This window comes from Cryptotermes secundus, unplaced genomic scaffold, assembly GCF_002891405.2.
Source record: "Cryptotermes secundus unplaced genomic scaffold, Csec_1.0 scaffold1054, whole genome shotgun sequence".
In the NCBI taxonomy this organism is placed as follows: domain Eukaryota; kingdom Metazoa; phylum Arthropoda; class Insecta; order Blattodea; family Kalotermitidae; genus Cryptotermes; species Cryptotermes secundus.
The window spans coordinates 245,563-273,500 of NW_019719379.1; the positions used below are offsets into that span (position 1 = coordinate 245,563).

Here is a 27,938-nt window from a genome sequence, read left to right on the forward strand (position 1 = left end):
AAACGTCGGTTGAATTTCGCTGGACTACATGGAGTTATATCCCAGAAGACAAAAATATTTTTTTAATTACAGTTACTTGACAGTGACCCTGACTTTTGGTGACCACGAGACTGACAAAGATTGATCTCGAATCATGAAGACATGGCAGTGTTGTGCGGATATCAACAATGCGAAAGAATGTAAGCCCCACCGTGGAGCCTCAGGTTAGATCCCAGGTCAAGCCATATGATACGTATTTGTAATGGACAAAGTGGTATTGGGGCAGGTTTTTTCGAATTACTTGTTTCCCTTGCCGATTCTCCTTCCAGCAACTGCTTGGTCTTCATTAATCGCCCTATCATCGATACTATATATTTTCGATATTGATAAGTGTCGTTAAATTAGTAGAGCGGTCTAACGCATGAACTGTCTTCGCTCGCTCGGAAGCCGAGAAAGCGGGTTCGAATCCCACGCAAGCAACGATGTTTAGTGTTTGTGTGTGTGTGCGTTTTTCTGTTTGTGTATAGGTGGAGGCCTTGCGACAAACTGTTCACCCGCCCATGGAGTCCTACCTAACGTCTAAGATCTAGTAAACCGATGCGAAACGGAGAGTTTCATGGAGGTAGAACAAGGTCCAATAAGATCACGCCACGGGACCCGACCAATTTAAACCGCTTACTTGATAAAAGTAACAAAAATGTAATATTCCCTCCCGAAAGAAAATAATCAATCACATTTTTTCTCCATAGGTAAATATATAAATCCAGTTTCCTGGTCAGATACGGTGGCCAAACTTACTTACTTGCTTATGGCGCTGAGCCCTTCTTGAGGACCCACCAAATCTGCAACTACTCAAGAGTTTATGGAACCGAAGGTTCGTTACCGTGTTCACATGAGCCCTACACTGGTCCCTATCCTGAGCCAGACCAATCTAATCCACACCATCCCATCCTATCTCTCTAAGATCCATTTTAATATCGTTCACCAACCTACGCCTTGGTCTTACCAGTGGTCTCTTTCCTTCTGGCTTTCCCACCAATATCCTATATGCGTTCCTCTTCCCCCATTCGTGGTACATGCCCTGCCCACTACATCCTCCTTGACTTGATCATTCTAATTATACTTGGAGAAGAGTACAAGTTATGAAGCAGTTTTCTCCAACCTCCTGTCACTTCATCTCTCTTCGGTCCAAATATTCTCCTCAACACCCTCAATCTATGTTCCTCCCTTAATGTCAGAGACCAAATTTCACACCCATATAGAACCACAGGCCAAACTTAGAATTTAAAATGTAATTTAATCCTAAGAGTCATACTTCACATTTAGAAAGAGACAGCACAACATGACGCACGTATCCGAGAAGTGGTCTGATTATCCTAAACCTAAAAGAAGTCGTATCACTTTCCTTATACTCGAATGACAGGAATACGGCTAGCTGGATGTTGATATTCTGAGACATCATCTTGTCATTTCCGGTTCCGGCGATATGACCAGTGCGGAACTGCGATAAGTATGAACAGCCAAAACAACATTTAGTATTCGAGTCTGCTACTTTTCAACATCCTGAAGCGTGCTACCTTTCCGTGGTCGGCATTCTGAATGCCACTTCTTGATGCAACACTGAGGACTACTTTCTCCTTAAAGTGAAATTCTGAACTGCGGCTATATCTTCGGGCAATCGAATTTCTTACGCCGGTAATTACAGTAGCATTTTTTTAATGACAGCAGTTACATGCTTGCACAGCCGCGGTTCTAAACACTCAGGTACCTTCAACTTAAAGGAGTATATAAATGTCGCATATATTTCTCTCAGTGTGCAGAGTGGAAGAGGAGTTCGACAAGGATATTGTTTATCACCAATTCTGTTCAACTTGTACAGTGAATGCCTTTCCAATGAAGCTCTAGATGGGCTCGGAGACTTCAAATTAGGAGGGCAAATTATTCAAACTGTGAAATATGCAGATGACCTTGTGTTAATGGCTAAGGAAGAAACTGTGCTACAGGGGATGATTGGATGATTGATAGACTAATTGAAATTGGAAGGTGCTATGGCATGGAAATGAATGTGGAGAAAACAAAAGTAATGAAAATTTCGAGACAACCAACCCCAGTCACAATAAAGATAGACCAAAAACAACTAGAGAATGTGAAATGTTTTAAATATTTGGGTAGCTTGTTAACAGATGATGGGAGGGTGTACTAGTGAAATTAAATCCAGGATTGCCATGGCAAAAGCTGAATTTAGCAAGAAGAAGAATCTTTTTACCAGCAAATTGGACTTAAATTTGAGGAAGAAACTAGTGAAATGCTACATTTGGAGCATAGTTCTCTATGGGGCTGAAACATGGACACTTAGGGCAGTAGATCAGAAACATCTGGAAAGTTTCGAAATGCGGTGTTGGAGAAGGATGGAGAAGATCAGTTGGACCGATTATGTGAGAAATGAAGAAGTGTTAATTAGAGTCAGTGAGCAGAGGAATATCCTACATGAAATAAGAAAACGGAAGGCTAATTGGATTGGTCGTGTTTTACGCAGAAACTGCCTTCTAAAAGAAGTTATTGAAGGAAAGATAGAGGGGCTGATAGAAGTGACAAGAAGACGAGGAAGAAGACGTAAGAAGATGCTGGATGACCTTGGGGACAGAAGAGGATACTATCATTTGAAGGAGAAAGCTCAAGATCGCATTAAGTGAAGGAATTGTTTTGGAAGAGACTGTGAACCTGTCGTCTGACAGATTACTGATGGTGGTGGTGGTGATGATGATGATGATATTTCTCTCGTAGTTTAGGTAACGATGCTTTTAGCATCGTGACTATAGCCTATAATCATCGGATGGTAGGACGACTACTAAATGAAGTACATTATATTGAAGAGCCCTTGTGAAGGCGGGTTACAATATCTCCACCGTAGCCCTGCGAGTACTCGGCGACGAAAAGGGAAGCCGGTGCCTGGGGGTATAGCTGGGCTACCGTGTCACTGGGGGACATAGATACGTAGGGATCTGGTCCTCAAAGTTGGGAGTTGGACGCAGGGCTGACGATCTCGATCCGTAAAAAACAATGACTGTGGAGAAATCCAAAGAAGTGAGAACCGAATAGCCTACTCTTCTAAAGAAGACTATGGCTCAAAAAGGGTACTATCGCCAGTAATGATGATCGAGAAGGAAGTGACTGTAGCATAATCGAGGTATTTTCCAGGCATTTGCTAGAAGAGACAGGGAAATCATGAAAATCCTTAGTGGTTACGGCCTAGGGCATCTCCCGAATGATAGCCTAAAGCATTACCTCTGGACAAACGTGTTTGGTATCTTTTTTCATTATCATATGGTCAGATGTATACGTAATTTCGTAATTCTTGCACTAATCTTGATTTATAAGCAGGTATGTGTGACTGCAGTAAAAACGTGCTTCCTTAGATGGCAATTTAGAAGTTCAATGTTGTATTTACAACCATTATATACACATCGCCGTTATAATCATCCTCATACCAAGCTAATGACGTAAATAAACAAGCCGTTAGCGAAGTTTTGTAACAGTAATTGATTAATTTTATATTACTATTACATTAGACACTGCCCGTCTTCAGGTGACTGTCATTATGCTGGTACAGTTACTTGTCTACGTTTACTCTACGAAAACTAGCGACAGTTGAAACTAAACCTGGCTTCCTGTGATACGTGGATCGACTCTGGCGGCATAAATTACACGGAAATGCGTGTCGTTCCCTATGAAACATTACAAGCATATAAAGCGAAGCTGGGTTTGTTTATACTAAAATTATACCAAGCGCCATATTACAGTAAGATCCGCCATACCAGAGATTTGTTGGTTTACCTGCAGACTAATCATCAAACGAGTTCAATGTATTAGGACAACTGTTAAAGTTGTCCTTGTGCTTAACTAATTAAGCAATACACTATAAAGGCGTATGGGGGAGTGGATGTCTAGATCCACATTTTCTTGACCTCGGCACTAGTTGGAGGTGAGTGGTCAGCTTCACGCTCCGGCCGCTTTAACACCGGGGAAAGAAACCCTGGTACCTCCTATCGGTTGTGTGGACCCCAGAGCCGGTCTGGACGACGTGGAGAAGAGAAAATTCTTGCACACATGTTGTGGGCGTGGTGTATGTTATCTTCTGTATTGGTTTCTTTTCATTGTGCTGTGCGTCTTTTCCTTATAGTACGGAATGAAGGAGAGTTTGAAGAGGGAGAAAAGAAAACAATATTGAAAGGAATGCGAAAAAAATACTAAGGCCGATTCTTCGTTTCAATGCTAAGAACCATCAACTTAGTCCTCTTTTGCAACAATTTCATAAAGCAGAATTATAAGAATTCCATTAATTCTTGGGTGCGGGTTCATTAGGTACCAAACTGATAGAAACTACAGTATAGCAGACAACATAATCGACTTCTGTGATGTGGCGTCGTGGATTGGCATAGATCGACTCCGTCTTTTACACGCAAGACTATGCAATCACCCGAGAAAACACTAATTTGTCAGTAACTGCAGTAAATTTCATTGGTTTATAGCGAAATATTTATGCGTCTGCTTCTAGACTATTGATCTGGTGCGAAGAACAGGCCTTATGGTATGCCAAAACCGTGGATAAAGGGCAGACTAGGAGACCCCTCCAGTACGCACAGCATCTGTCGGCTGCCAACCATCGATGCTGAAGCAAAGGCCATTAACACCTTCCCAGTCTTAACTCACTGCACGCCTACAGGGGTCTAAACCATATGTACAGCAAGTCAGGGATGGATTTTATTTTCCTGCGGCACACTCTTCTTACAAACAAAATTCTGGAAGCTTTGGTTCCATAATGCATAGGCATGGAGGGAATACCACAAGACAAAATTATGTTAAGTCAGTGTAAATTTATTCGATTACTTCAACTGTCTTCGATCGCTAGAACGCTGGGATCGTGGGTTCAAATCCCACAAGGCATGGATGTCTGTGTGCGTTTACTCTGTGTGTGTAGGTAGCGGCCTTGCGATGGGCTGATCCCCGTTCAAGGAGTCCTACCGACTGTGCATAGGAATAAGAAACTGAAAAAGCAGCCAAGGCCCAACAAAGGGTTGCAGAGCCACTGACAGACAGACAGACAGACAGACAGGCAGATAGACAGATAGTGTAACCTCCTGACTAACCTTAATAGCCGAGTGGATTTCAAGCCTGACTCACTCGATCACTCACTCAAAGACATTATCATAACGTCAACCCTTGCATCGATTCTTGGCTCATAAGTTTGCACAGATCTTAACACATCAAATGCAGGAAGTGGAAAGGATGCAAACGGAATGAGTCGCAGTTTACTTTAGGGCACAGTTTCAGCATTTTTTTTTGTTGCAAGGACTGGAGAAAACTAACAACTCAGTTTTCGGGCCAGAATTCTAACATGGTCCTCCAGCTTACCAATGCATCATGAAGTTTGGCAATCATGGTATTCGTGTCACGAGAAAAGCGCGTAAGTCCAACAAGAACAAACCATAAACTTCTCATCAGTCGCTGAGGTTAAAAGAATATAAGAGTAGACCAATAATGACTGCGAAGGGCTGCTGACGAGAATATCTGGACCGAGGAGCAAGGAAGGAACAAGAGACCGGAAATCCTGCATATCGAGGATCTTCACGATCTGTAACTTTTCACCAACTATTATTTGCGTGCTCAAATCAAAGACGAAAATCACAAAAATAAAATGTGAATCAAATTGTGCGATCTAAACTATCTTCAAAGCAATCAAGAACGAAATAATGAAATCAGACTAACTATATGAGATTGACGTTCTCGCGGCTGTTAATTTTAATATTTTGGTCTTCTGCATGACACCAGCCTGCTACCTGGTGCCTCCATCTTCGTGTCATATATACTCGAAGTGCTCTACCCCGAAGATGGATGCCGCAGGTTTCTCCGAAAGCAGACACCCACCCTGCAAAATTAAACGGTGTCACTGTCGAGAAGAACACAATCTTTGACTATAATGATTATGTTAAACAGGTTCGAACTTCCACAGAACCTTCGTGTCAGGCAGAGTACTTTAAGGGACCAACAACATAACGTAGCAAAAAAAAAAAAAAGGGGAAATTAATGCGTGCAACCGGCCGGTTTATGGAAGGAACTGAATCAGCAGCTCTCGCTTGCATTTACAACATGCTATAAATGTTACAGATACTGCTGCCTGCAAGGAAAACAAACTCTTATAATCAAGATCTAGAAAGAACTATTGGACAACGGAGACTGTGGCATTCTGGGTTGTGACATGCTGCAGTCATGCAGACTGAGCTTGAAGTTTCGCAACAGCATGCTGCGTCCATCTTCTGGGCTTCAGTGTACAGGCCAGGTCACGGGAGATAAAGCTGTCCCTGTGCTTCACTAATTAAGCATTACGCCATGAAGGCGTATGGGGGCGGATGTACAGATCCAAGTGTTACTGACCTCGGCATTATTTGGGAGTGGTCAGCTTCACGCCACGGCCACTTTACAGCCGGTACCCACTGGATATGAGGCTGGTTGGAACCTGGAGCTGGTCTGGACGACGTGGAGAAGAAAAAATTCTTGATCCTACCGGGACTCAAACTCCGACCCCCCGGCCGTTAAACCCGTAGCCAGTCTCTATACCAGCGAGAATGGATAAGGAAATGGAATCTGGTCCAGATCAATGGGAACGATAAGTAGGAAAACGGCCTTTCTGAGGGCCAAGATATAGTTCTTCGTCACAGAAGGCAAGTGGAAATGCAAGAAAAGGCACCCCTTTGTATCATGGGAGGGAAAACGTAATTGTGTGAAAAGATGGGTGGGAAATGAGAAATCGGACTCTTTCTTCGAGGTCGGTAGAGGTATACACAATGATAATGGTCCATTGAAGTGCATAATTCTGATCATCCGTCAACTGGTTCAAAAGTTAACAGGAAGGGCAGACATACAGCGCCACGACTATTTCCTTATAAGAACCACTGCTGAAAACACTTCAGTTAGCCTGAAATGATGACTTTACTTTCACCTTTAAGGCTCCGGGCATTCTCAGTGGCAAGACTCAGATGGCACAGCCGTTCTGAACACAGCTGCAAATAACCGCGAAAACCCTCTAACAGCAATTATTGTACTAACTTCATGTAAGGTCAAAATGATAAAGTTGTCCCTGTGCTTAACTAATTAAGCATGCCATGAAGATGTATGGGGGAGTGCATGTATAGATCCATATTTTATTGACCTCGGCACTAGTTGGTGCACTAGCAGGCTTCACGCCCCGGCCGTTTTACTCCCGGGGAAAGAGTCACCGGTTCCCACAGGATAAGAAGCTGGGTGATCCCAGAGTCGTCTGGACGACACAGAGAAGTGAAAATTCGTCCCCCCCCCCCCCGGGGGAATCGAACTCCGACACCCTTGGTCGTCTAGCCCGTAGCCAGTCGCTAAACCGACTGCGCTCTCCCGGCTCTTACTAACTTCCTGTAAGCATGACATTTTCCTGCTGTTAATACATGCCCTTTTCTAAACGAAGCGTCTTTGTAATTGATAGAAGACCATCTGCTGCTGAAATAAGAAGTACCCAAGAAGTATGTAAACATTAAAAAGATTTATGTTTAGAAGACCAGGTGTATGAGATCGGTTAACTGGGACCTTCTTCAAGATATATACACACACACGAACTGAACAAACTCTTAAAAGCGTCCAAAGTAACAAGAACACCCGGTGGTTTGTTGCTTCAAAAGTAAAAATAGTTCAAGTTCTCCCCTCTTTTCCCTGACCTCCCTCACTAATCGTGAAGCGTACACTCCAATACTGGGCCCCTTACAATTATTGATCAAGGCTCTTATCTTGGCACCTACATGGGGAAAAGCGGGCAACAGCCGACACCCATATGCAATGAGTAAGCCGTTTACAAAATGGTAGCTCAGAATGACACATTACACACGTTTACTTGACGTTCGGAGGTGTTGTCTGACTAAGATAAGAATAAGTACCAAGAAAACGTATGAAGTTACATCTGTATTGTCGAACACAAAGAATGTTACGGCGATGGGAGGCGATGAATGGTTGTTGGTGAACATGATATAGGCCTGCTCTGAGCCTGAGTAAAGCACAGTCATCGGACTAAGTGAACGATGTCTTGGTGTCCCTTCTTTCGTATACTTCTGTGTATGGTGCAAGGGAGTGAATATTCACCTTACAGTCCAATGTTTCTCAAGCGATGAGACGAGTCACACTGATGGGCCTTGATGGTCAGCTAGATAGAATGTCAGATATCGAAACCAGTTCACTCACTCACTCGTGGAGCTGGGCCCTTCTTGAGAAGCCGCCAACTATGCAGCTACTCAAGAAGGGCCCAGCATTTTATGGAACCCGAAGTTTCATTACCGACTTCACAAGAGCCCTCAATTGCTCCCTATCCTGAGCCAGATCAATCAAATCTATACCATCCCATCCTATCCCTCTAAGATCTATTTTAATATTGTCCACACACCTATGCCTTGGTCTTCCCAGTGGTCTCTTTCCTTCTGGCTTTCCCACCAATATCCTATAAGCATTCCTCTTCTCCCCATTCGTGCTACATTACCTGTCCATCTCATCCTCCTTGACTTGATCATTCTAATTATACTTGGAGAAGCGTACAAGTTATGATGCCCCTCATTATGCAGTTTACCGAAAACAGCACCCTCCACTAATCATTTATATACAAGAATGTGCATGTCGGAAGAAATGTAACTGCTCAAAAATAAAAAAGAAACATTTTTCTCTACGATGTGACTATGCATGCTGGTAAAATGACCAGGGTGCGCAAGGTGCAAAAGGTTGAGAATCGCTGATATAGCTGACCTTTGCCGTCACATCCAGAACCCCATTCCTCCTTCAGAATCCTACTAGCGCTCCACGCAAGTTCTTTCCCTTGTTCAACCACATGCATTGTCACAGATAATAGCTGCATAAACTTGTTTTATACGTATATCACGCAACTGAAGAGACACACGCATTTTGGAGTTTATATTGTAGTAAAATAACGTGGTCCCTTTGCTTCTGCGCCATGAAAGCGTATGGGAGAATGGATGTATAAATCCACACTTTCTTGACCTCGGCACTAGTTGGTGAGTGGTCAGCTTCACGCCCCTGCTGCATAACCCCCGGTACCCATTGAATAAGAGGCTGAGTGGGCCCTAGAGCCTCTCTGGACGACGTGAAGAGAAAATTCTTGACCCTACCGGGACTCCCAACTACGACCTCTTGGTAGTCCAGCACGTAGCCAGTCGATATACTGACTACGTTATCCCGGCTCCCGGAGTTTTTGTCATATTAGTATAATCTATGAGGAAGAAGGAGCCGGTCACGGTAGCCGAGCGGTCTAAGGCATGCACTGTCTTCGCTCGCTCGGAAGCCGGGATCGTGGGTTCGAATCCCACTCACGGCATGGATGTTTGTGTGCGTTTTTCTGTGTTTGTCTACAGGTAGAGGTCTTGCGACGAGCTGATCACTCGCCCAAGGAGTCCTACCGAATGTGTAAGATCTAGTAAACTGAAGTGAAACGGAGAGTTTCATGGAGGTAGGCCTAGGCCCAAATTGGGGCTGTAGCGCCACAGGAAAAAACATGAGAAAGAAGGTGGCAAGAGACTGAAGAAAACTGCATAATTAGAAGTTTCATAATTTGTAGGCCTCCTCTTCACAAATTATTATTAGGGAGACCAAAACAAGGAGGAAGAGATCGCGGGACATGTGACATTCACGATAAATATGGGAAATGAACAGATGTCAGAAAACCTGAAACGATCACTTCAGAAACTTAGGCATCAATGGGACGATAATATTAAAATAGATCTTGAAAGAAACAAGATTTGTGTTTGGACTCGATTCATCTGACTCAAATGTCCAGTCGCCAAACTATTGAAGAAATTCCCAGGCTTGCACGAAACTCAGTGTTCACAACAGTCCGCCACTGGTTCCCGTCCTCAGTTAGAATACAGTCCACATCCTCATATCCTATTTATTTAAGGTCAGTTTTATTATCCTCTCATACGGTATCATAATTTCGGACAGTAAAACGCTGCATATCAAAGATGAGTTATTAGAAGTGAGGCGAATTCCAACATATTCCACACATGTCACATGACAGTGTAATTAAATACAAAGTGAATTTTGATAAAGGTCACCTGCATACCGCCTGCACAAACTGTACTCAACATAAGTTATACTCGTAATGGGATACACAGAAATTATACGCACGTTTATAAGAACCTTCAAAAATAGTTTCCTTAAACACAGACTCCATTTCAATTGTATTCGTAATGTGATTCAGAATCATCTTTAGGAGTCTTGTCTACGAACTTAAATATTTCAATATACATAATTAGCCTATACATCCACCCACCCACCCATGGGACCTGGGCAAAACAAAAAAACACTGAACAAATATATAATAAATATAAAATCTATAATTTGTGTTTTTCGTTGAATACTGTTAGGATCCAGCGTCCTATACAATGGGTACCGGGGGTAAAGCGACCGGTGCGTGAAGCTGACCACTCACCTCCAACTAGCGCCGAGGTCAAGAAAATATGGATCCATACATTCATTCTCCATACGCCTTCAGGGCGAAGTGCTTAATTAGTTAAGTACAGGGACAACGTTACCTGTACCTTGCTGTTAGAATCACTGGCTACAGATGGATGACGTGGGCATGGTATGTACCATGCATGGGGAAATGAAAATATATTTCCAACTTTGATCTGAAAACTTCTCGGCAAGTATGAGATAGCAAGGAAATGTGGTATATATAAAAATTACACACAAAATCTGCTTAAAATAATTTACACGGCGGCTGCTGTCACCATGGTTTATTGCACCTCAGCATTTGCCAAACAAAGAAGTTGATAAATCAAAATTACAAGCTCCGCTACTGTATCCGGCAGAATATTTCACGGTAACGAGTGTAATGTAATGTAAAAGCATGCTGTCTGCAGGTTGATGGACGGGGCAAGACTTCAACCAAGCTGCGCTCCAACGAGTCTGACCACGTACAGAAAAACCACATCACGAACAGGAAGTTTAAATTTTTTATACGCATTTCCTCGAGCTATACCCCGGAAACCCCTTGTCAGCCTGAATTTCCTTCCGAGGTCAGGACGGCTTTCATTTCGAAACCTCTCTGTCTCTAAGGCATCACCTGCAATACACAATATCGTAGCGTATATAGACCCGTTGCTAAGCGGTCTCTGTAAAACGCAGCCGTTGCTAGGTGACGCCCGTCACAACAGAACTGTTTTACATGTGGTCCGTGCTGAGATGGTATAACCGGGAGGTCTGGAACTTAGTCAATTGAGAGTAAGTTCTGTACGGGTGTGAAGAGGACTTGAACCGGAGGCAAAGGTACATTCACTGTTGGAGCCGTTACCAGGAAACGTCTAGTAACAGATTGAGAACATTAGACTGTGTGCTCTAGTGAACTGTAGTTATAGTTGTTTGTAGTTACGACCTGTAAGTGGTTAATAAATCTATTCACCCTCCCAAATCCCGTGTAGAGTCACACATACTACGTAGGGAAAAAAATTAACAAATAAACGGTACGATGCCGAATTCTGAGGTTCGTTGCGGCTTCTTCAGTTCGTCCAAGGCTTTCTCCAAGAGCAACATTTAAAAAATAATTATGATTTGTGCTGTATACACTGGAAATCGGTTTCCAAGGTTAGATTACGTTCCTCCTGTAAATCTTGGAAGATCATGGACACTCTACACCACAAGGTTTAAAATCACACAGTAGGTATGCAGTAACGCCATCCGGTCAATATCCGAAGAGCTGTAGCCAACGGCTTAAAATTCAATCCATCTCTAAACTTTCAAACGACTGTACGCTATAACACCTGCGCACCTTCCACGTGCCCGCGACGCTGGTGCAACCATGGAACTTGGGAAAGAGATAAACGGTAGGGGTATGCATGGCCGTAATGGAAACCTCCAATTCGCTTTTTACATCTCAGGCAGTGTCTACACGAACGCACAAAATGCGTCCGTTGTAGAAATAAACAACAGAGGCGAATGCTAAGCTTTCTTCTGGCTCCATTGCAGGCAAAAAACTACGCACCGCATTCTGCAACTGTGTGGTGTCCTCAGCAACGTCCGTCATAAAGTACGTTCGTTGCAACGGGCGTACTTTGTGCGCTCGTGTGGCCCCAGCCTGAATGTCTCACATCGTTAGCGATGTGTTGCAAGAGTGGCAATTACTTCTATTCGAGAGCCAGATGGGTTATTTCGAACTGCTCACAGGTCAAGAGGCCTCCAGTGTACTATAGTTCTAACACTGTTAAATTGATATCGGTTAATGTAACGAATACACCAAAACACATTACAAATTCATGCACATCTTAATCTGTTGTTTGGGTGGGAGGAGGCAATTATATGACGCTGTGAGTAAACAGAATGTATGGTGGGATGAGAGATCAATAATGAATCGGAATGGATATGGAAGGAAGCGCCAGTGGCCTGGTCAAGGTACTACATCGGCATTTGCTTGCATAGAAAGAGGAAAATCACGAAAAACTTCAGGACAGGCAGTGTCCCCAGCCGAGATTTTAACCGTACACGTTCCGTACACAAGAGCGTTATCATTACACCAAGCCAATTGGTGAATATGATGTACTCAAGGTGTTAAATCAACTTCACGGAGCTGAGCCCTTCTTGAGAAGCCGTCAAGTGTGCAGCTACCCAAGAACGTCCTCAATGTGTTAAAGGTAAAGTAAAAAGATAAAGCTGTCCCTGTGCTCAACTAATTAAGCACTTGAACCCGCGACCTTCCGGCTTGTAGCATAGCCCCTCAACCAACTACGCTACCGCGTGCCCCCCAAACGACATATGCGAGTCTACAATTCTGGAAAAGAAATATCATATTAATAACATCCACATCGAATCATTAAGAGCATGAAAAACTTGGTCGTGTCCACTCTGCATAATCATCTCATGGTTTAAAAGCGATCTAAGCTTGGATAATGATGTTTAACCCTTTAACCAAAAAATGATGAACCGAAGATGTGAAAAAGCAAAATCAATTGTAGCAGGAGCCGGAATTTCATTTATATTTGTGGTCAAAAGGGCACAAATAAAATTTTATAAAATAAAGGATGATCAAGTTAAAAATTACAAACCTAATAACACAACAGAAAGTCCACATCGCTTTAAAACTTTTTCTGAACGCTACTTACAAACATACCAGGACCTACTAACCCCTACTACCAATGCTTGTGATTTCTTACAGATACTATTGAGATACTATGTTCTGGCCAGTGTTCAATAGTACTGAATATCTACGCCGCAAAAACAGCGAATGGCTGTCCCATCACACAAACTGCGAGAACGGGATCGCAAAACACTGAACTCCTCTAAGCCTTCCGCAGTTTTCTTACAAACGGAAAGCACTACAGTTATACTTTATTTTGTGAAAAATAGATCCATGTTCTAGAAATAACATGGGGTTACTACAGCGAACTAAACGCACTCTGCCGCCTGGAACTGACTCCAAGGAAACAGACGTGTTGGCCAAACAATCTAGTCGAAAGGCGTCTGAAATATGACAACGGCAGAGTGAATTCAAGTTTTCTCGTTAATAAGCTGTAATAACGAGACATCTTTCCTACACAATCAAATGAAGGTAATCATATTACAGCTATTCCCACAGCAGATCGTGGAGGCCCATACCGTTGTGAGACGTCGAGGCTCCCATTCTAGACAATCGGCACACATATGGCGGTGAGACTGTCAGCCTTACGCGTCGGCCACCCTTTACCCTCAGGCAGATTCTTGGTACTCATTTCTGTTAGAGGCTGAGTCGACCTGAGGCCCATAGTGCGGCTGGGAGGATTAGGTCAATTGAAGAATCAAATGACCTCATAGGGAATCGAACCCGCGACCTTCCGGCTTGTAGCATAGTGCCTCAACCAACTACGCTACCGAGCGCTTTACCTCCAGATATTTATTACCCTCTTTCTAAAGCACTAAATTTTACACATATGGCCTATAGGCCTATCGAGAAACCACTACAGTTGATCCTTTGTGACAAGGCAGTTTGACAACGGAGCGTTCAAGATGAAGTATCCTTTTTATTTCGCTGCTGGGGTACAGACTGACACACAGAGTTCATTTGTTTTCTCTGTTGGATGGTAAACGCATGTTGCGACTTTTTTTGTGTTTGTACTCGGGCAACGAATGTTTGACTTCGCCAAAATGCCTGGAGCGTGCCGAACGCTTTACAGCTCTTCGCTAGCCGTGACTCAGTACGTTTTCAGTCGCCGTACAGCTCTTCGTGTAATTATATTCGTCCAGTCTGCTGACGTTATTTTCTCTTATTTCATTCCGATCAGCCCGACCTGTAGCTTTCCCGCTTGTTTCTTCACAGGCGGTAACGGTAGTTAGAATTCAAACGTTACTCCACATGTAACAGGTAAAGTTGTCCCTGTGCTTAACTAATTAAGCACTATGCCATGAAGGAGTATGGGGGAGTGGATGTACAGATCCATATTTTCTTGACCTCGGCACTACTTGAAGGTGAGTGGCCAGCTTCATGCCCTGACAGCTTTACCACCGGGGAAAGAGAACCAGGTATCCTTTGGATAGGTGGCTCGGTAGACCCAGAGCCGGTCTGGATGACGTGGTGAAAATTCTTGACCCTATCGGGACTCGAACTCCGACACCTCGGTCGTCCAGCCAGTCACTATACCGGCTCCTCATGTATGCTTACGTAGTTTATATCTAATCCAATTATTAATGCCAGAAACTTCATCGTAAGTGAAGTTTCTCGTGAATATAGGCTCCCGAGGCAAACGCCGGCACAGCACCTTTGGAAAGGCCACGGCAGTTTCCAAATCTTTACCCACAGTAGGCTGTTACATTCCCAACTCAATCTAAGTTCACTCCTGTTAAACCGAGAAGAAATCATTAAATAACAATCAAGCAGTTGTTGTAGGCAATATCTAGGCTTTAAGCATTGTAGAAAAAAAAATGTAAAATTATCTCCGTTATCAGGCCCATAGGGTTGTGAAATGTCGAGGCTCCCACATCTTCCAGACAATCGGCTCACACATGGCGGTGAGATTGTCAGCCTTACGCGCCGACCGGCCTCCCCCCACAGGAAGATTTCTAGCACTCATTTATGTTAGAGGCTGAGTCGACCCCAGGGCAATAGTGCGGCTGGAGGGGTTGGGTAAATTTAAAAAAATCGAATTACCTTACCGGGAATCAAAACGGCGACCTTCCGGCTTGTAGAACAGTGCCTCAACCAACTACGCTACCGCGTGCCCCGCTTTAAGCTTTGTACATTTTTAAATTTGGAAGTCAAGCAAGCCTAATGTGAGATTTTTTTACAGAACGTTCGCCTACTTTATACATGCGGCAAAATCGCGGATCCTTGTACGAGAGCGTCTGGTCCGAATTAAGTCGCCGGTCATGCCAACAGTTTCAGTGTATAATCAGACTTAGATAGAACCTTGTGTTCTGGGAGCGGGTCCTGATAGAACCTCAAGCAAGAGAAAGTCGAGCTGGAGAGTCACGGACCGGAGGCGACCCTCGAAAGGATTTTGACTGGTCCAGGAGGGAGTCAGTGCATGACATGAACATATTGCTAATTTCCTAGGTCTGCTCGACACGCTCCAGCGCAGATCTGACGTTTTCTCTTTCCGCCATAAAATAACCTACAAAGATTCTCGGAATGAACGTTTTATGTACAGATTCCATATTGCTTTTACTTGTACGTGTATAATGCTAGGCAGCAACAGCCACTAGTTAGTTAGTTAGAGAGGGTGGGTTTCCCCATGCACCGCGACCAGTTTGATCTATTGTGCTTCCCTCTATGATATTCTACCAGTCTCTATACCCTACCGATAAATGGTGCGTACAATCAGTCCCGCCGAGCAAGCGAGTTCGGTCACTTGCTTAGCGGTGTCTATAATGCTTCCCACATCTATAAGAGGCCTTAGAGACTACTGTTGGGCGGGAAACGTCCTAGAATTTGGCTCAGTGGTCCCCTTTGGGGATATGAGGTTCTTTTACGTGCCGTAAAGTTACGACACGGGACACAGCTTAAAGTCCCTCCCGGAGGACTTGTTCCCTGAATTTTTCCGCCCTTAAAAATTCGACGACCTCCGCCGGGTATTTGAACCCGCGTACTACGAGTCATGAGGTGGGAACGTTACCTCTAGACTACGGAGGCCGCTGCAACAGCCACTAACTATTCGCTAATTAATTTTCAAGCAGCTGAGCCCTTCTTGAGAAGCCACCAGTTGTGCAACTATTCAAGGATTTCCCAACATTTTGAAGAACACGAAGGATCATTACCGTGTTCACAAGAGCACTCCACTGGTCCCTATCCTGAGCCAGATCAATCAAATCCATACCATCCTAACTCTCTAAGATACATTTTTGTATTATCCACACACATACGTCTTGGTCTTCCCAGTGGTCTCTTTCTTTCTAGTTTCCCACTAATAACCTATAAGCATTCTTCTTCTCCCCATTAGTGCTACATTCCCTGTCCATCTCATCCTCCTTGACTTGATCATTCTAATTATACTTGGCGAAGAGTACAAGTTATGATGCTCCTCATGAAGTTTTCTCCAACCTCCTGTCACTTCATCTCTCTTCTGTCCAAATATTCTCCCCAGCACCCTTTTCTCAAACACCCTCAGTCTATGTTCCTCCCTTAATGTCAGAGACCAAGTTTCACACCCATACAGGACTACAGGCAAAATTATAGTTTTGTACATTCCAGTTTTTACGTTTTTAGACAGCAGACGAGAAGACAAAAAGCTCTGGATTGAATGGTAGCAAGCATTACCCGAGTTAAATCGCCTCTTCATTTCCCACTGAATCAAATTTTGATTTGTTACTGTCGTTCCCAAATATCCGAACTGTGTCATGTTTATCAAGGGCCCTGTTAACTATCTTTATGTCATGATTCTAACATGCATTCTGGTGATGAGACACCAACATACATTGAGTTTTCTCTGCGTTTACTTCTAGACCATCCTCCTTACTAGCATCAATTAAAGTTTCTGTGTTTCTCTATACTGTATCTATGTAGATGCACATCATCAGCATAAACCAGCAGCTGATATGACCCGTTTAATTTCAGTCCCACCTGGTTTTCCTGCCCTTCCTAATGGCATATTATAAAGCATAGTTAAAAAGCAGCGGCGAGAGATACTCACAATAACTTTATTCCAGTCTCACTGCAACGTGAGAAAACTAAACACACTGCCTTTCTGTTGTTACAGACTTGAAAAGACATGAAAAAAAGGCATCAGAAGTAGGCCTTTTTCTCGTATACTGTACGCGTCCAATTTCTGAAAAACTAAATGTAACTTATCTGACAGAATTAAGTATGTCAGACAGAAGGATTCTGATCGGACCGCAGCAAACACGATTAAAACTCGTGATGTAATGGTTAAAATTTCTGATTCCCATTCGCACAGATCTACCAACTGATAAATAAGGAGCTATTTCTAGGAAATAGTGGTTCTGGTCTAGAAAACCGAGATTAACGGCCGTGGAGATCTTTTTTTTAATTGTAAGAAAATATGTAAATACAAAAGAGGCTTAGGCAATGCCCACCCGGCCTTCTGTAGCACGCCGTGGAGATCCGTTGCGCTGACCACGCGATACCCTCTATCCGCAAAAGTAGGCACTAACTTCGCCGACAAGCGGCGATCGCTCAGTCGGTATAGTTCGTTTGCGGACTACAGGCCACGGAATTATTCGCACAGATCTAAAAAGTGCTCTTCCCTTCAAATATTCTGAATACAATTCTGTATGCTGTTCTCATCTTCAATATATAAACCGTGAATACAGTGTATAGCAAAATTAGCATTCATATATAAAGTAAACATCGATTCCACTAGCCACGACACTAAATGTGGTATAAGGGCAAAAGGAGAAGCTAATTTCACTACTGGCTGGAGATAAGTGCGAATTTTCTTTTGCAAACGAAACAGTTATAATAGAAACGATTATCAAAACTACTGAAAAAAAAAGTTAAAAGTAACATACGGACACTCCACACGTGGTCAGCACAATTTACGAGATATTTAAGATTTACTGCAAATTATTAAACAAACGGGACTCATTCTTGTCCTTGCTGACACATCAAACCTTACCATTATTCTCCGATTAACGCGTTCGAACATTTAACAAAACAAGAGACTAAGACCTGGGGACATGCCTAAATAATACGTGGTGTGAACAATGCACCCAGTGAGTTTGGGCAGTAAACCAAACTCCACTCAATACGCGGTGGCATGCAGAGTACTACGAAACAACATGGATTTTCTGGCAGAACTTACAAACCCTACTATCCTACTGCATTGCAATGCAACTCTTGCATTATTAATGTTGTATTTGGGCAATCCGTGTTTATAACATAACAAAATGTGATTTATCTCATGGCTCAGGGTATTAGGCTCATGCGTAGGTGACTGAATCGAATCCTACTCCAGTCCGAGTTCTTTACGAGTACGTCACAGGTTATCGTTGCAGAGGTAAAGATAAGGCACAGTTGTTCCTATGTTTAATTACGCACTACACCATGAAGGCGCATGGAGGACTTGTATAAACCCGCGTCAGTTGGATAGGTTCTAAGTCCCGTATTAGAACGCGCATGAAAGAGAAGGTTCAAGATCGTAGTGCAACTTCAAGTATCCATCTCTTCGTGATATTTCTTCTATGGAAACAATGCAGGCCATGAAACACAAGGCTATTCACAGCTGGCGCCGAAAAAGTTGGTACCATGCTTTGTAGTCTATATTAAACACTGACTTCAAACAATCAGGCTACTTAAAAGTATCTACGGCATACACAAAGTCGCCAGACAAAACCGTCCAATGCCAACAGAAATAAAACATTAACGATGAGAAAAATATCCCAGTTGGAGGCGGTTCTTGCTTTGTTGCATCCAAAACTGCAATGATCTCAATTTATTTTTAAGGCACTCACGCAATAAAATCAGGCACTTAGTTGCATTTAATAAAGCGATGGAGGTGTGTCAAAATTTCACACTGCGTATGCATTTTCCATAGTATTCCGTTAAGTATATAAAACAATAAAAAGTATACGCCATGTCAAAAAGGGCTTCTAAAAATTTATGATTTCCGACCTAATAAAATCTGTATTTATGTCACGTACTAACATATTGTTCTATAAGCCGATTTTTGCCTACCTCGCTCCTTAAAAGGAAACTCCTCCGTGGCCTGTTGTCCTCAAGCGAACTATACCGACCGAGCGACCGCTGTTTGTCGGCGAAGTTGATGTCAGCTTTAGCGTATAGAGGGTGTCGTGGTCAGTGCAAAGGATCCCCAAGGCCGTTAATTTCGGTTTTCTAGACCGAAGCCGCTATTCCCTTCAAATAGCTCCTCAATTATCATCACGAGGCTGAGGGGACCCCGTTCCAGACCCACTACTCCTCAGAAAATCTGGTAGCGCCGGGAATCGATCCCGGGGCATCTGGATCTGTAGCCAGGAACTCTTGACCACTAGACTACAGAGGCGGTCTCCCCATAAAAGGAAAACAAGCTGGAATATGACATCACCACTCTGTGAGCGCGTGTGTGTTCACATTTCATTTTTCGATCCAATTGACCTATCTTCATGAAACTTATGGCCGTCATGACACAGGAGGCCACCCCACAGCCGTGCTATTTAATTTGGAACAATCAGTAATAACAATACAACAGACGCACGAACTTCTTAGGCGACATCGATACTAACCCAACTTACTCTCTTGTCTTTAAATGAGATAGCATTTCTTTTATCGTTTCCTTGACTTACTTTCGGTTCACTGTAAAACAATTATATGACGTAAGGTAAATTTGTCCTTATGCTTAGCTAATTAAGCACTACGCCATGAAGGCGTACGGGGGAGTGAATGTATAGACCAACATTTTCTTGATCACGGCATTAGTTGGAGGTGAGTGCTCAACTTCAGGCCCCGGACGCTTTACCCCCGGAACCCAATGGATAGGTTGGGTGGACCCCAGAGCCGGTCTGGACATGGAGAAGAGAAGATCTTCACCCTACCGGGACTCGAACTCCGACCCCTCAGTCGTCCAGCCCGTAGCCAGTCGCTATACCGACTGAGCTATCCCGGCTCCCCAATTATATGACGTACAGCAACAAAATATGCCAGTATGTACTCGCACTTACACACGCAGGAATATAACGTCGCGTGGAAAACCTTCGATTCTGTTGAAGATTAGTGTTATAATACGTTTTTAATCTCTAATTCTGCATGGAGGACTGGTTTGTATTTTGCTGAATAACATCTGCTCTCTTGGACGAAACTGAAATAAAACATGTTTTCGACATACAATATGACTTCAAAACTTATTTTCGACGAAAATGAACCTAAATGTACGGTACATGAAAAAGAGCATTCGCATCCATAGTCTTGTGCAAGGATGACGTAACGATGCAAAGATAATTATAATCCGCTGCGACAAAACTATGTCTTTCTGCCATTTGGCAGCCTACATGGCCTCGCCTAATATGAGGTCAAGATCAAAACAATTGAGAGTTTGTAATCGGACTCAGAAAAAATAACTGTAATCTGAAGCTGCTTGAAACTTGAAAAAAAAAATACGCGTGCCAGAGTTCGCTGGAAATATCATCTGATGGAGAACGGAGCTACCACAATGAAACAGTCTTTTACGACTCCAGTGGGCTTACAAAAATCCTACCTTCCATCCGCATAGTCCGCTTTCTTTTATTTGGACAAAAAAAAAACCTCGATAATTACTTCAGAACGGAAGTCAAAAATAGATCACAACCGAGTCTGACGGGCGCACGAAGAAAGAAAGGAAGCTGCAGATGCCAATTCAACAAAAGCCTAAGAATACTATCCAAACATTCATTCATACCTTAGCCTACGAGAAATCCTGTCTCAAATCCACTCACTCACGGTGGTGAGCCCTTCTTGAGAAGCCGTCAATTGTACAGCTACTCAAAAACTTCCCAGCATTTTATGGAACCCGAAAGTTCATTACCGTATTCACAAGAGCCCTCCACTGGTCCCTATCCTGAGCCAGATCGATCCAATCCATACCATCCCACCCAATCTCTCTAAAATCCATATCAATATTGTCCACCCACCTACGTCTTGGTCTTCCTAGTGGTCTCCTTCCTTCTGGCTTTCCCACCAATATCCTACATGCAATCCTATTCTCCCCCATTCGTGCTACATGCCCTGCCAATCTCATCCTCCTTGACTTGATCGCTCTAATTATACTTGGTGAAGAGTACAAGTTATGAAACTCCTCATTATGTAGTTTTCTCCAATCTCTCTTCAACCGAAATATTCTCCTCAGCACCCTGTTCTCAAACATCTTATGACTTCGGAAATGAGACTGAACTAATGATGATGTGGTGGTGAAGACTGTTCTATATATCAAAGTGCCTGGCAAAAGCAAGAAGCCGGTGATGATACATTTTTAAACTTCTTCACCAACAAGTGTTACCTTGCCAAAAAAGCCTTACAGATACCTGTACTACTAAACTACACTGCACAACGGATTTCATCCACGGTTAATATTTCATTCTTACTACAACGGTGGGTAAAAGAGCAGGAGGCAATAACATCAATCCGTCCAGCGGCAATTTTAAGAGATGATTAATTTCAAACCCTCTATATGCCTTTACTTAAACTTCTGACTGTAGAATGCTTCTCGCGGGGCTATTCGATCTGCGGCCATTTATGAGTCAAACGAGGCCTGTGAGAAAATGTACTTGCCCACAGTTAATACAGAGTGGTTCTTACCTTTGTTGACCGGTTCGCGGCTATGCGCTTCACGGCGACCTGTGCACTGCCGGCTGCGAGGCGCATAAAATTTTGACGATGAATCAATTTGCCTGTTAGCCGATAACGTTCGTAATGAAGTAGTTACAATTCACAGATCACGTAAGGTGTTGAAAATACTGTCCCTCTACACACAGACATTCCTCGCAGTGGCGGAAGAGGTACTGATTTACCCTTTGAAGATGTTCTGCGGTTTTCCCTACGAATATTTTATTTTAGTTCTTCCGTTCAGGGATTACTGTAACAAACTTTATCGTTCAAACACTCCAAAAATAAAAAATAAAATAAAAAACACAAGGAGTACGATCGGATGAACGTGTTGGCCAAAAATCACTGTTTATATTTCTGTCTCCGAAGACATCGGACAAATCCTACATAGACATACGTGCAGTGTGACAGTAGCTGAGTCTTTCTTCTTCTGTAAACTTTGGAAAAAACTGCTTCTGAATGACCTGTACACATTTTTCGCAATTAGTGGTTTCGTTAACTAACACATGCCCAACAACCCTTCTTACATTTACAGCATACCAGACACTACCTTTAACTGGATGGAGTGGGACTTCGTGGGTTAGATGTGGATTCTGTGAACTCCTGTACCGATTATTTTGCGTATTTATGTATCCCTGCAAGGGAAAATACGCTGGTGAGGTATGTGAAGGGGAAGACATCTACTCAGTTGGGTCCCTTAGAAAGAGCTAACCTCAACCACTGGTCTCCTAAACCCCGCATCTGAAGACGGAAACAGCTCAGTTTCCGAAACGTCGTGGTTTCTAGTCTCTAGAATGCCGGACGATGGAAAAGGTCCAGAAATCCAGTAATTCTGAGAACAGAGGCGTAACTCTACCGTTTTGGACCCCGGCAGCATACGGAGATGACTGGTCAGCTTGACGCCCCGGCCGCTTTACTCCTGGTACCCACTGGATAGAAGGCTGAGTGGGCCCCAGAGACGGTCTGGACGCTGTGGAATACAAAATTGTGTTCCTCCTGCGGGGAATCGAACCCCAGCTGTCCAGCCCGTAGCCCGTCGCTATACCAAGTGAGCTACCCCGGTTCCAATACTTGCCCATACTACATAAATATTTACGATGCTATTTTTACATCGAACTTTAGGAAACGGGTTGTTTTCATCACCACCATGTTTCCGGGTTCTCAATAAATAATATTCTATACATTTTAGATTTCACGGCAATCATGCAACGGGGGATCTTAAATCGGCAGCGGATCTCGTCGTTGGTCATTGCCTCGATTAATATTTCAGAAATCGGCACTGGATTATTAAAAACTATTTCCCCTAAAACTTGCAGACAACGGAAAACGAGATCCGATCGCGTGACATGTGCTACCACTTACGAGGAAATGGCTCAAGTGATGACCGAGCAACGAAGAACAAAATATTTTGAACATACTATATTTTTGTGAAATTATGTTACTACGCTTCAACAAACGTTTCTTTTGAGTACTTCCTTATCTGCTAGCTCCGAGTTGAAAACACTTCTCAGGGGTCATATGCTACAAACAAATTAAAGTTTACTGACATCCCTCCACCCACAAAAAAAAAAAAAAGGAAAGGTCACCGAAAACTAGAACAAGGCAAAAAGTCAATGGATGATCCCTAACAAAGAAATCGGTCTAGTGTACATAAACAAACCCCAGCTCTAACCTGCCTGGATCGTCACCAAGCATCAGTCAAAATGGATGTGGGAATTAGACACGAAACTATCTTTAACTCTTCACAAGGCTTGGAAGGAAATACGGCATATATCAGACAGAAGACGTAGGTCGGTTTCATACATGGGTGTTGTCCAAGACCTGAGCAATGCTTAGGAGCCTGGGTGTCTAGGAAAAGAATCTATACCTTATGCACGAGATATCTAAAGTTTTATGAACTAATGTGGTAAACCACAGGAGCAGAAGCAGCCCCTCGATTCTGGGGTGAAAGTGGCTTCAGTGGGGTGGGGGGGGATACAGAGTAGATTCCAGAAAAGCTTTCCTTCATGTGCAGGTGGGAAAGCTGAGCCAGGCAGTGGATCATCAGCAGATCAGACAAGTTTTCAGATAATGGGAGCAACAAATATACCATGTAAGATTTGAGGCTTTCACGGCGGTGACTATGAAGAAAGCAGTCTTCTGGGATTTGGCACCGTGTATATGTGGTGTTAACCGACGTTCATCCGAAAGACTGCTTTCTTCAACAAATATACCACTTTGAAAAAAGAAAAGGATTAAGAGATTTGGTGTTCTCATGGCAGAGTCTGTCTTCTAGGATGTGGCATGTACATTCTGATAGATAATTACCCACAATTCAGAAGAACGTGCTGCCTCCATCCTCTGGGTAGAACAGTAAAGAGAATTACTTTTCTACCTCACAAAAGAGTGAAATAATACGGCATTCACAAAAATCTACAAACATGCTTCATTCTTCTCTCTTCTTCTGGTTCTGATCAGGGACTTTCAGTGTTCTGAGTAAACTAATGAACACTTGACAATAAAACTGTCTTCAAATATACTTGATTTCATAACTAGTTATATGTTTGCCAGTAAATATTTCAATATACTTTATAAAAATTCTGAGATACAGAAATCTAACAAAGTTTACTCTATTTCAGCAATGATTCTCCTTCAATGTGTCCACCCCTTTATTCTGACACACCTTCAATCTTCTAAACCAACTTTGGAACCAAGATGTCTCTCACTTTAAAGTACTGCTGTTCCTGCCAAAATATACTGAGTAAGCCTTCAGAGACTGAAAATCAGTGACCTTGAAGCAAAGACTGAATTGCAGGTTAAATGGGTGCATAGTTATCCTTCATAGATTTCCTTTTGTGTTCAAGTACTTGCAGGGATATGATATGATATGTCATAACATGCCCTCTAAAGGTGTCTCCACCTTGTCGTGGTGGCGGGGCTTGCGTGACTCTGTGACTTGGAGAGCTATGCTGGCGGTAGTTTAACTACCAGTAGTGTCACCCATGCTGGAAAGGTCAAAGGGTAGAGTCCAGACTAAGAGAGACATCCTGGTCCTCCAAGTTGGGGGTTGGGCATGAGGCTAACAACCTCATCCTATAAACAGAATTTTGTTCAGAAACCTAACAACCAGCCTTGGGTCATTATGCGTGGATCCATTCCTATGGCAGCACGCAGTGGTTGTGGAGACTGGTTGTACAGAAGGCCAGGCTCACCCAGGGCTATAGCGCTGAGTGGTAGGTAGGTATGTCATAACATATTCTATAATGGATTATACTTGTATGCTATCCTTTCTGAACTCAATATCAATAAGTGAACTGTCCTATACATTTTCTGGAATACTTTTTAACTGTTTTATGCACATACTGGGTTCAGTTTGTGTGTGAGTGACTGCTCTGTATTATTACAGCATGCCTACACAAAGAAGAATATGTGTATAAGGAACAAATCATTCTCATCTAACTGCCTGTCACTGAATTACACGTATTTTGGGTTTCCTTATGATTACTTGATCTCATACATACTTTTCTAAAATGCTCAAAATTGGTTTTATTTGCATATTTTATACCTTGCCCTATGAATACATATGATACTCCTGGTCTTTGACAAAATGAGTTATAAAAGGATGTGAATGATTACAGTTATTTGCAAAGTGTTCTTTGCTGCACATGAATTTATGATTCTAGCTGTTATTTGGGTGGCTTACTTCTAAAACCAAAGAATGGGAAGTTGAATGAAAAAAAAAATATAGTTGTCTCTGTACTTAATTAAACACCACGCTATAAAGACATATGGGGAAGTGAAGGTATAGCTCCACCATTCTTGGTCTCAGCACTAGATGGGAAGTGACTGGTTGGCTTCACACCCTGGCTGCTTTACCCTTAGCAAAAGATCCTCTAGTATCCACTGGACAGGAGGCTGGCTGGGTCCCAGAGCCGATATTGGCGCTGTGGAGTAAAGAAAAATGTCTTTCCCATGCCAGGGATCAAACCTCGCACATCTAGCCCATAGCCCACTGCTATACCGACTCAGTTATCCCAGGGGAGTTACCGTATCTATACAAATTACTGCCGATTTTAGGTGTATAAGATTCAGCGATGGGACGCCGTGTAGTCTGTTAGAAGTTTACCGACCTTTCGGAGGAACGTACTGCCTCCATCTTCACGGTCAAGCAGTACGCCATTCAAGTAGCAAGCAGAGCAAGCACTCTGCCTACTTACTGGATGCGTGGCTTGCTCTTCAACCCTGACGATGCCGGCCGTACGTTTCCACCAGACTACACGACGTCAAATCTGAGATGATAGTCCTGATCACTGTCACCGCCTTGAGAAACTCAAATCCAACATGCGAATACTTACGACTTTTTCACTTTTAACTTACTGTATTCTGAAACCACATTCAACTTTCAACTACGCGACTTTAAGTAATATTTCTAATGATGTTTATCGCACAGAAACGTTACTTACACTACATTAGCAATTAGCCTGAAGAAGAGTGTAATTTGTAAACTTGAACATTCTATTTAATTTTTGAGGTTTTCACGGCGATGACAATGAAGAAAGTTGTCTTCTGGGTTTAGGCACCGTGTATTCTTCGTTTTGGCCGACGTTNTGTGTACAGATTAAAGGTACATACTTAACTAATTAAATATCAAATCGATGCTCATTCAAGCCCAAAAACTGACATCCCTTCCTACTGGCCCAACCCAGCATAATAACAAAGCGGTCTGGCAGGCGAAACGCCTTGACTGAAACTTAAGCACGTACCTGCAATAACTGTATCACTTAGGTTATACTTCTCTCCTGCGTTTGGAAAATCCTTCAGTTTTCTTCCTGTTAACTTTAACTCGCCACTTAAATGTGCTTCTTCTAATAATCGTTCTAGAGACCGTGTAAGTTGACTTTGTAAGTGACCGCTCATCTTCGTACCAACCATCGCCATGTTACAACTCTCATCCTTCTACAGCAATGTTTTGTGGGTACTTTCTACGTCACTGCGGCGAGGGCACACCTTATAGTGCTTTATAGTGTCGTCTGCTAGCACACGTAAATAGTTGCACGTGCTTTCACTGCCCGGCTGAATGTTATTTCCGTGCATAAATAATAACACACGCATATAATAATCAGACAGGCTGGAGGATATGCAAATATATATCAATTTTGATATATTTTGTGCTCTAAGTGACAACTTCTAAAAACTATAAATCCTTTATATGAATTATATTTTGGATTTCGGGTTCTCAAAGCAGCAACTATGAAGAACACTATTTTCTGAGGTATGACACCGTTTAGTCTAGTAGGGGTTCACCGAAGTTTGGGGGGTTTGGTGGGAACGTACTGTCTCCCATCTTCAAAGTCTTCTTGCTTGTCATATTGTTTGACCTTGAAGATGGAAGCAGAACAGTCCTTATTTTATGGAATGTGACGCCGTGTAGCCTGGTAGAATTTCGTCAGAGTTTCAAAGGACTGTACTGTGCCCGCCATCAAAGTCTCCTTCCTGTTGCTTGGCTTATTGTTTGACATGAAGATGGTAGAGGCACATTCCTCCAAAACGTTGAATTTATACTGCACTAAATGGTGTAACATCCCTGAAAATAATATTCAACAGTTGTATTTGATTCTGCTGTGATAGTTTGAAGGTCACGGTTATATTCAGGAGCTCCATGGCTCAAATCTTGGCCCAAAGGCAGGCTGTTCTGAGGTTTTCTTAACCTCTTTTGATGAATCCTGATCTAGTAATTTAAAATGGCCCACTTTCTTCCACATCCTTTTCTATTCATACACAATTACCCTGATACTTGACAAGGAAAGCATTAATAAACCTCAAAGCTAGTCTCAATGCTGAGTGCTCATTCAATGATTTACTTAGAAAATAAAGCCAAATCCAAGAGCAACATGGATCTTGTTTTTGGGTAACAGTGAAGTGCAGATGTAGTCTGTACTGTCATTGTTTTCTAGGTCCCTACTGTTTCCATCTTGAAGGTGAAACGACTATTCAGTGTTCCTCATCAGTACTTATTGTACAAGCCTACTTATCACTGAGAACTGTGCTGTAATTGAAAAAGTGTCAATCAGTGTTTTGTACACAGTCTTTTAATTAAAATCTCAAAACAAACAAACATAGAAACAAACAGACATGTTCCAAAGAATATTCATGAGCACCGCCTTCCATGTGAATTAAAGTAACACCT

At 42.8% G+C, this 27,938-nt stretch overlaps 1 protein-coding gene across 5 annotated transcripts in view; it reads right to left on the reverse strand.

The window, feature by feature from the left end:
* Positions 1-26,717, reverse strand: part of LOC111866039 (leucine-rich repeat and calponin homology domain-containing protein) — a 96,101-nt gene extending 69,384 nt beyond the window's left edge. For all 5 annotated transcript variants that reach the window (XR_002843083.2, XM_023854552.2, XM_033752144.1 and 2 more), the window contains exon 1: positions 26,515-26,717. Coding sequence is in view for 4 of the 5 variants with exons in the window: in XM_023854552.2 (XP_023710320.1) it covers positions 26,515-26,689 (175 nt within the window). In the remaining variant the exon portion in view is untranslated. The remainder of the gene's footprint in view (positions 1-26,514) is intronic.
* Between the last annotated feature and the right edge of the window lie 1,221 nt (positions 26,718-27,938).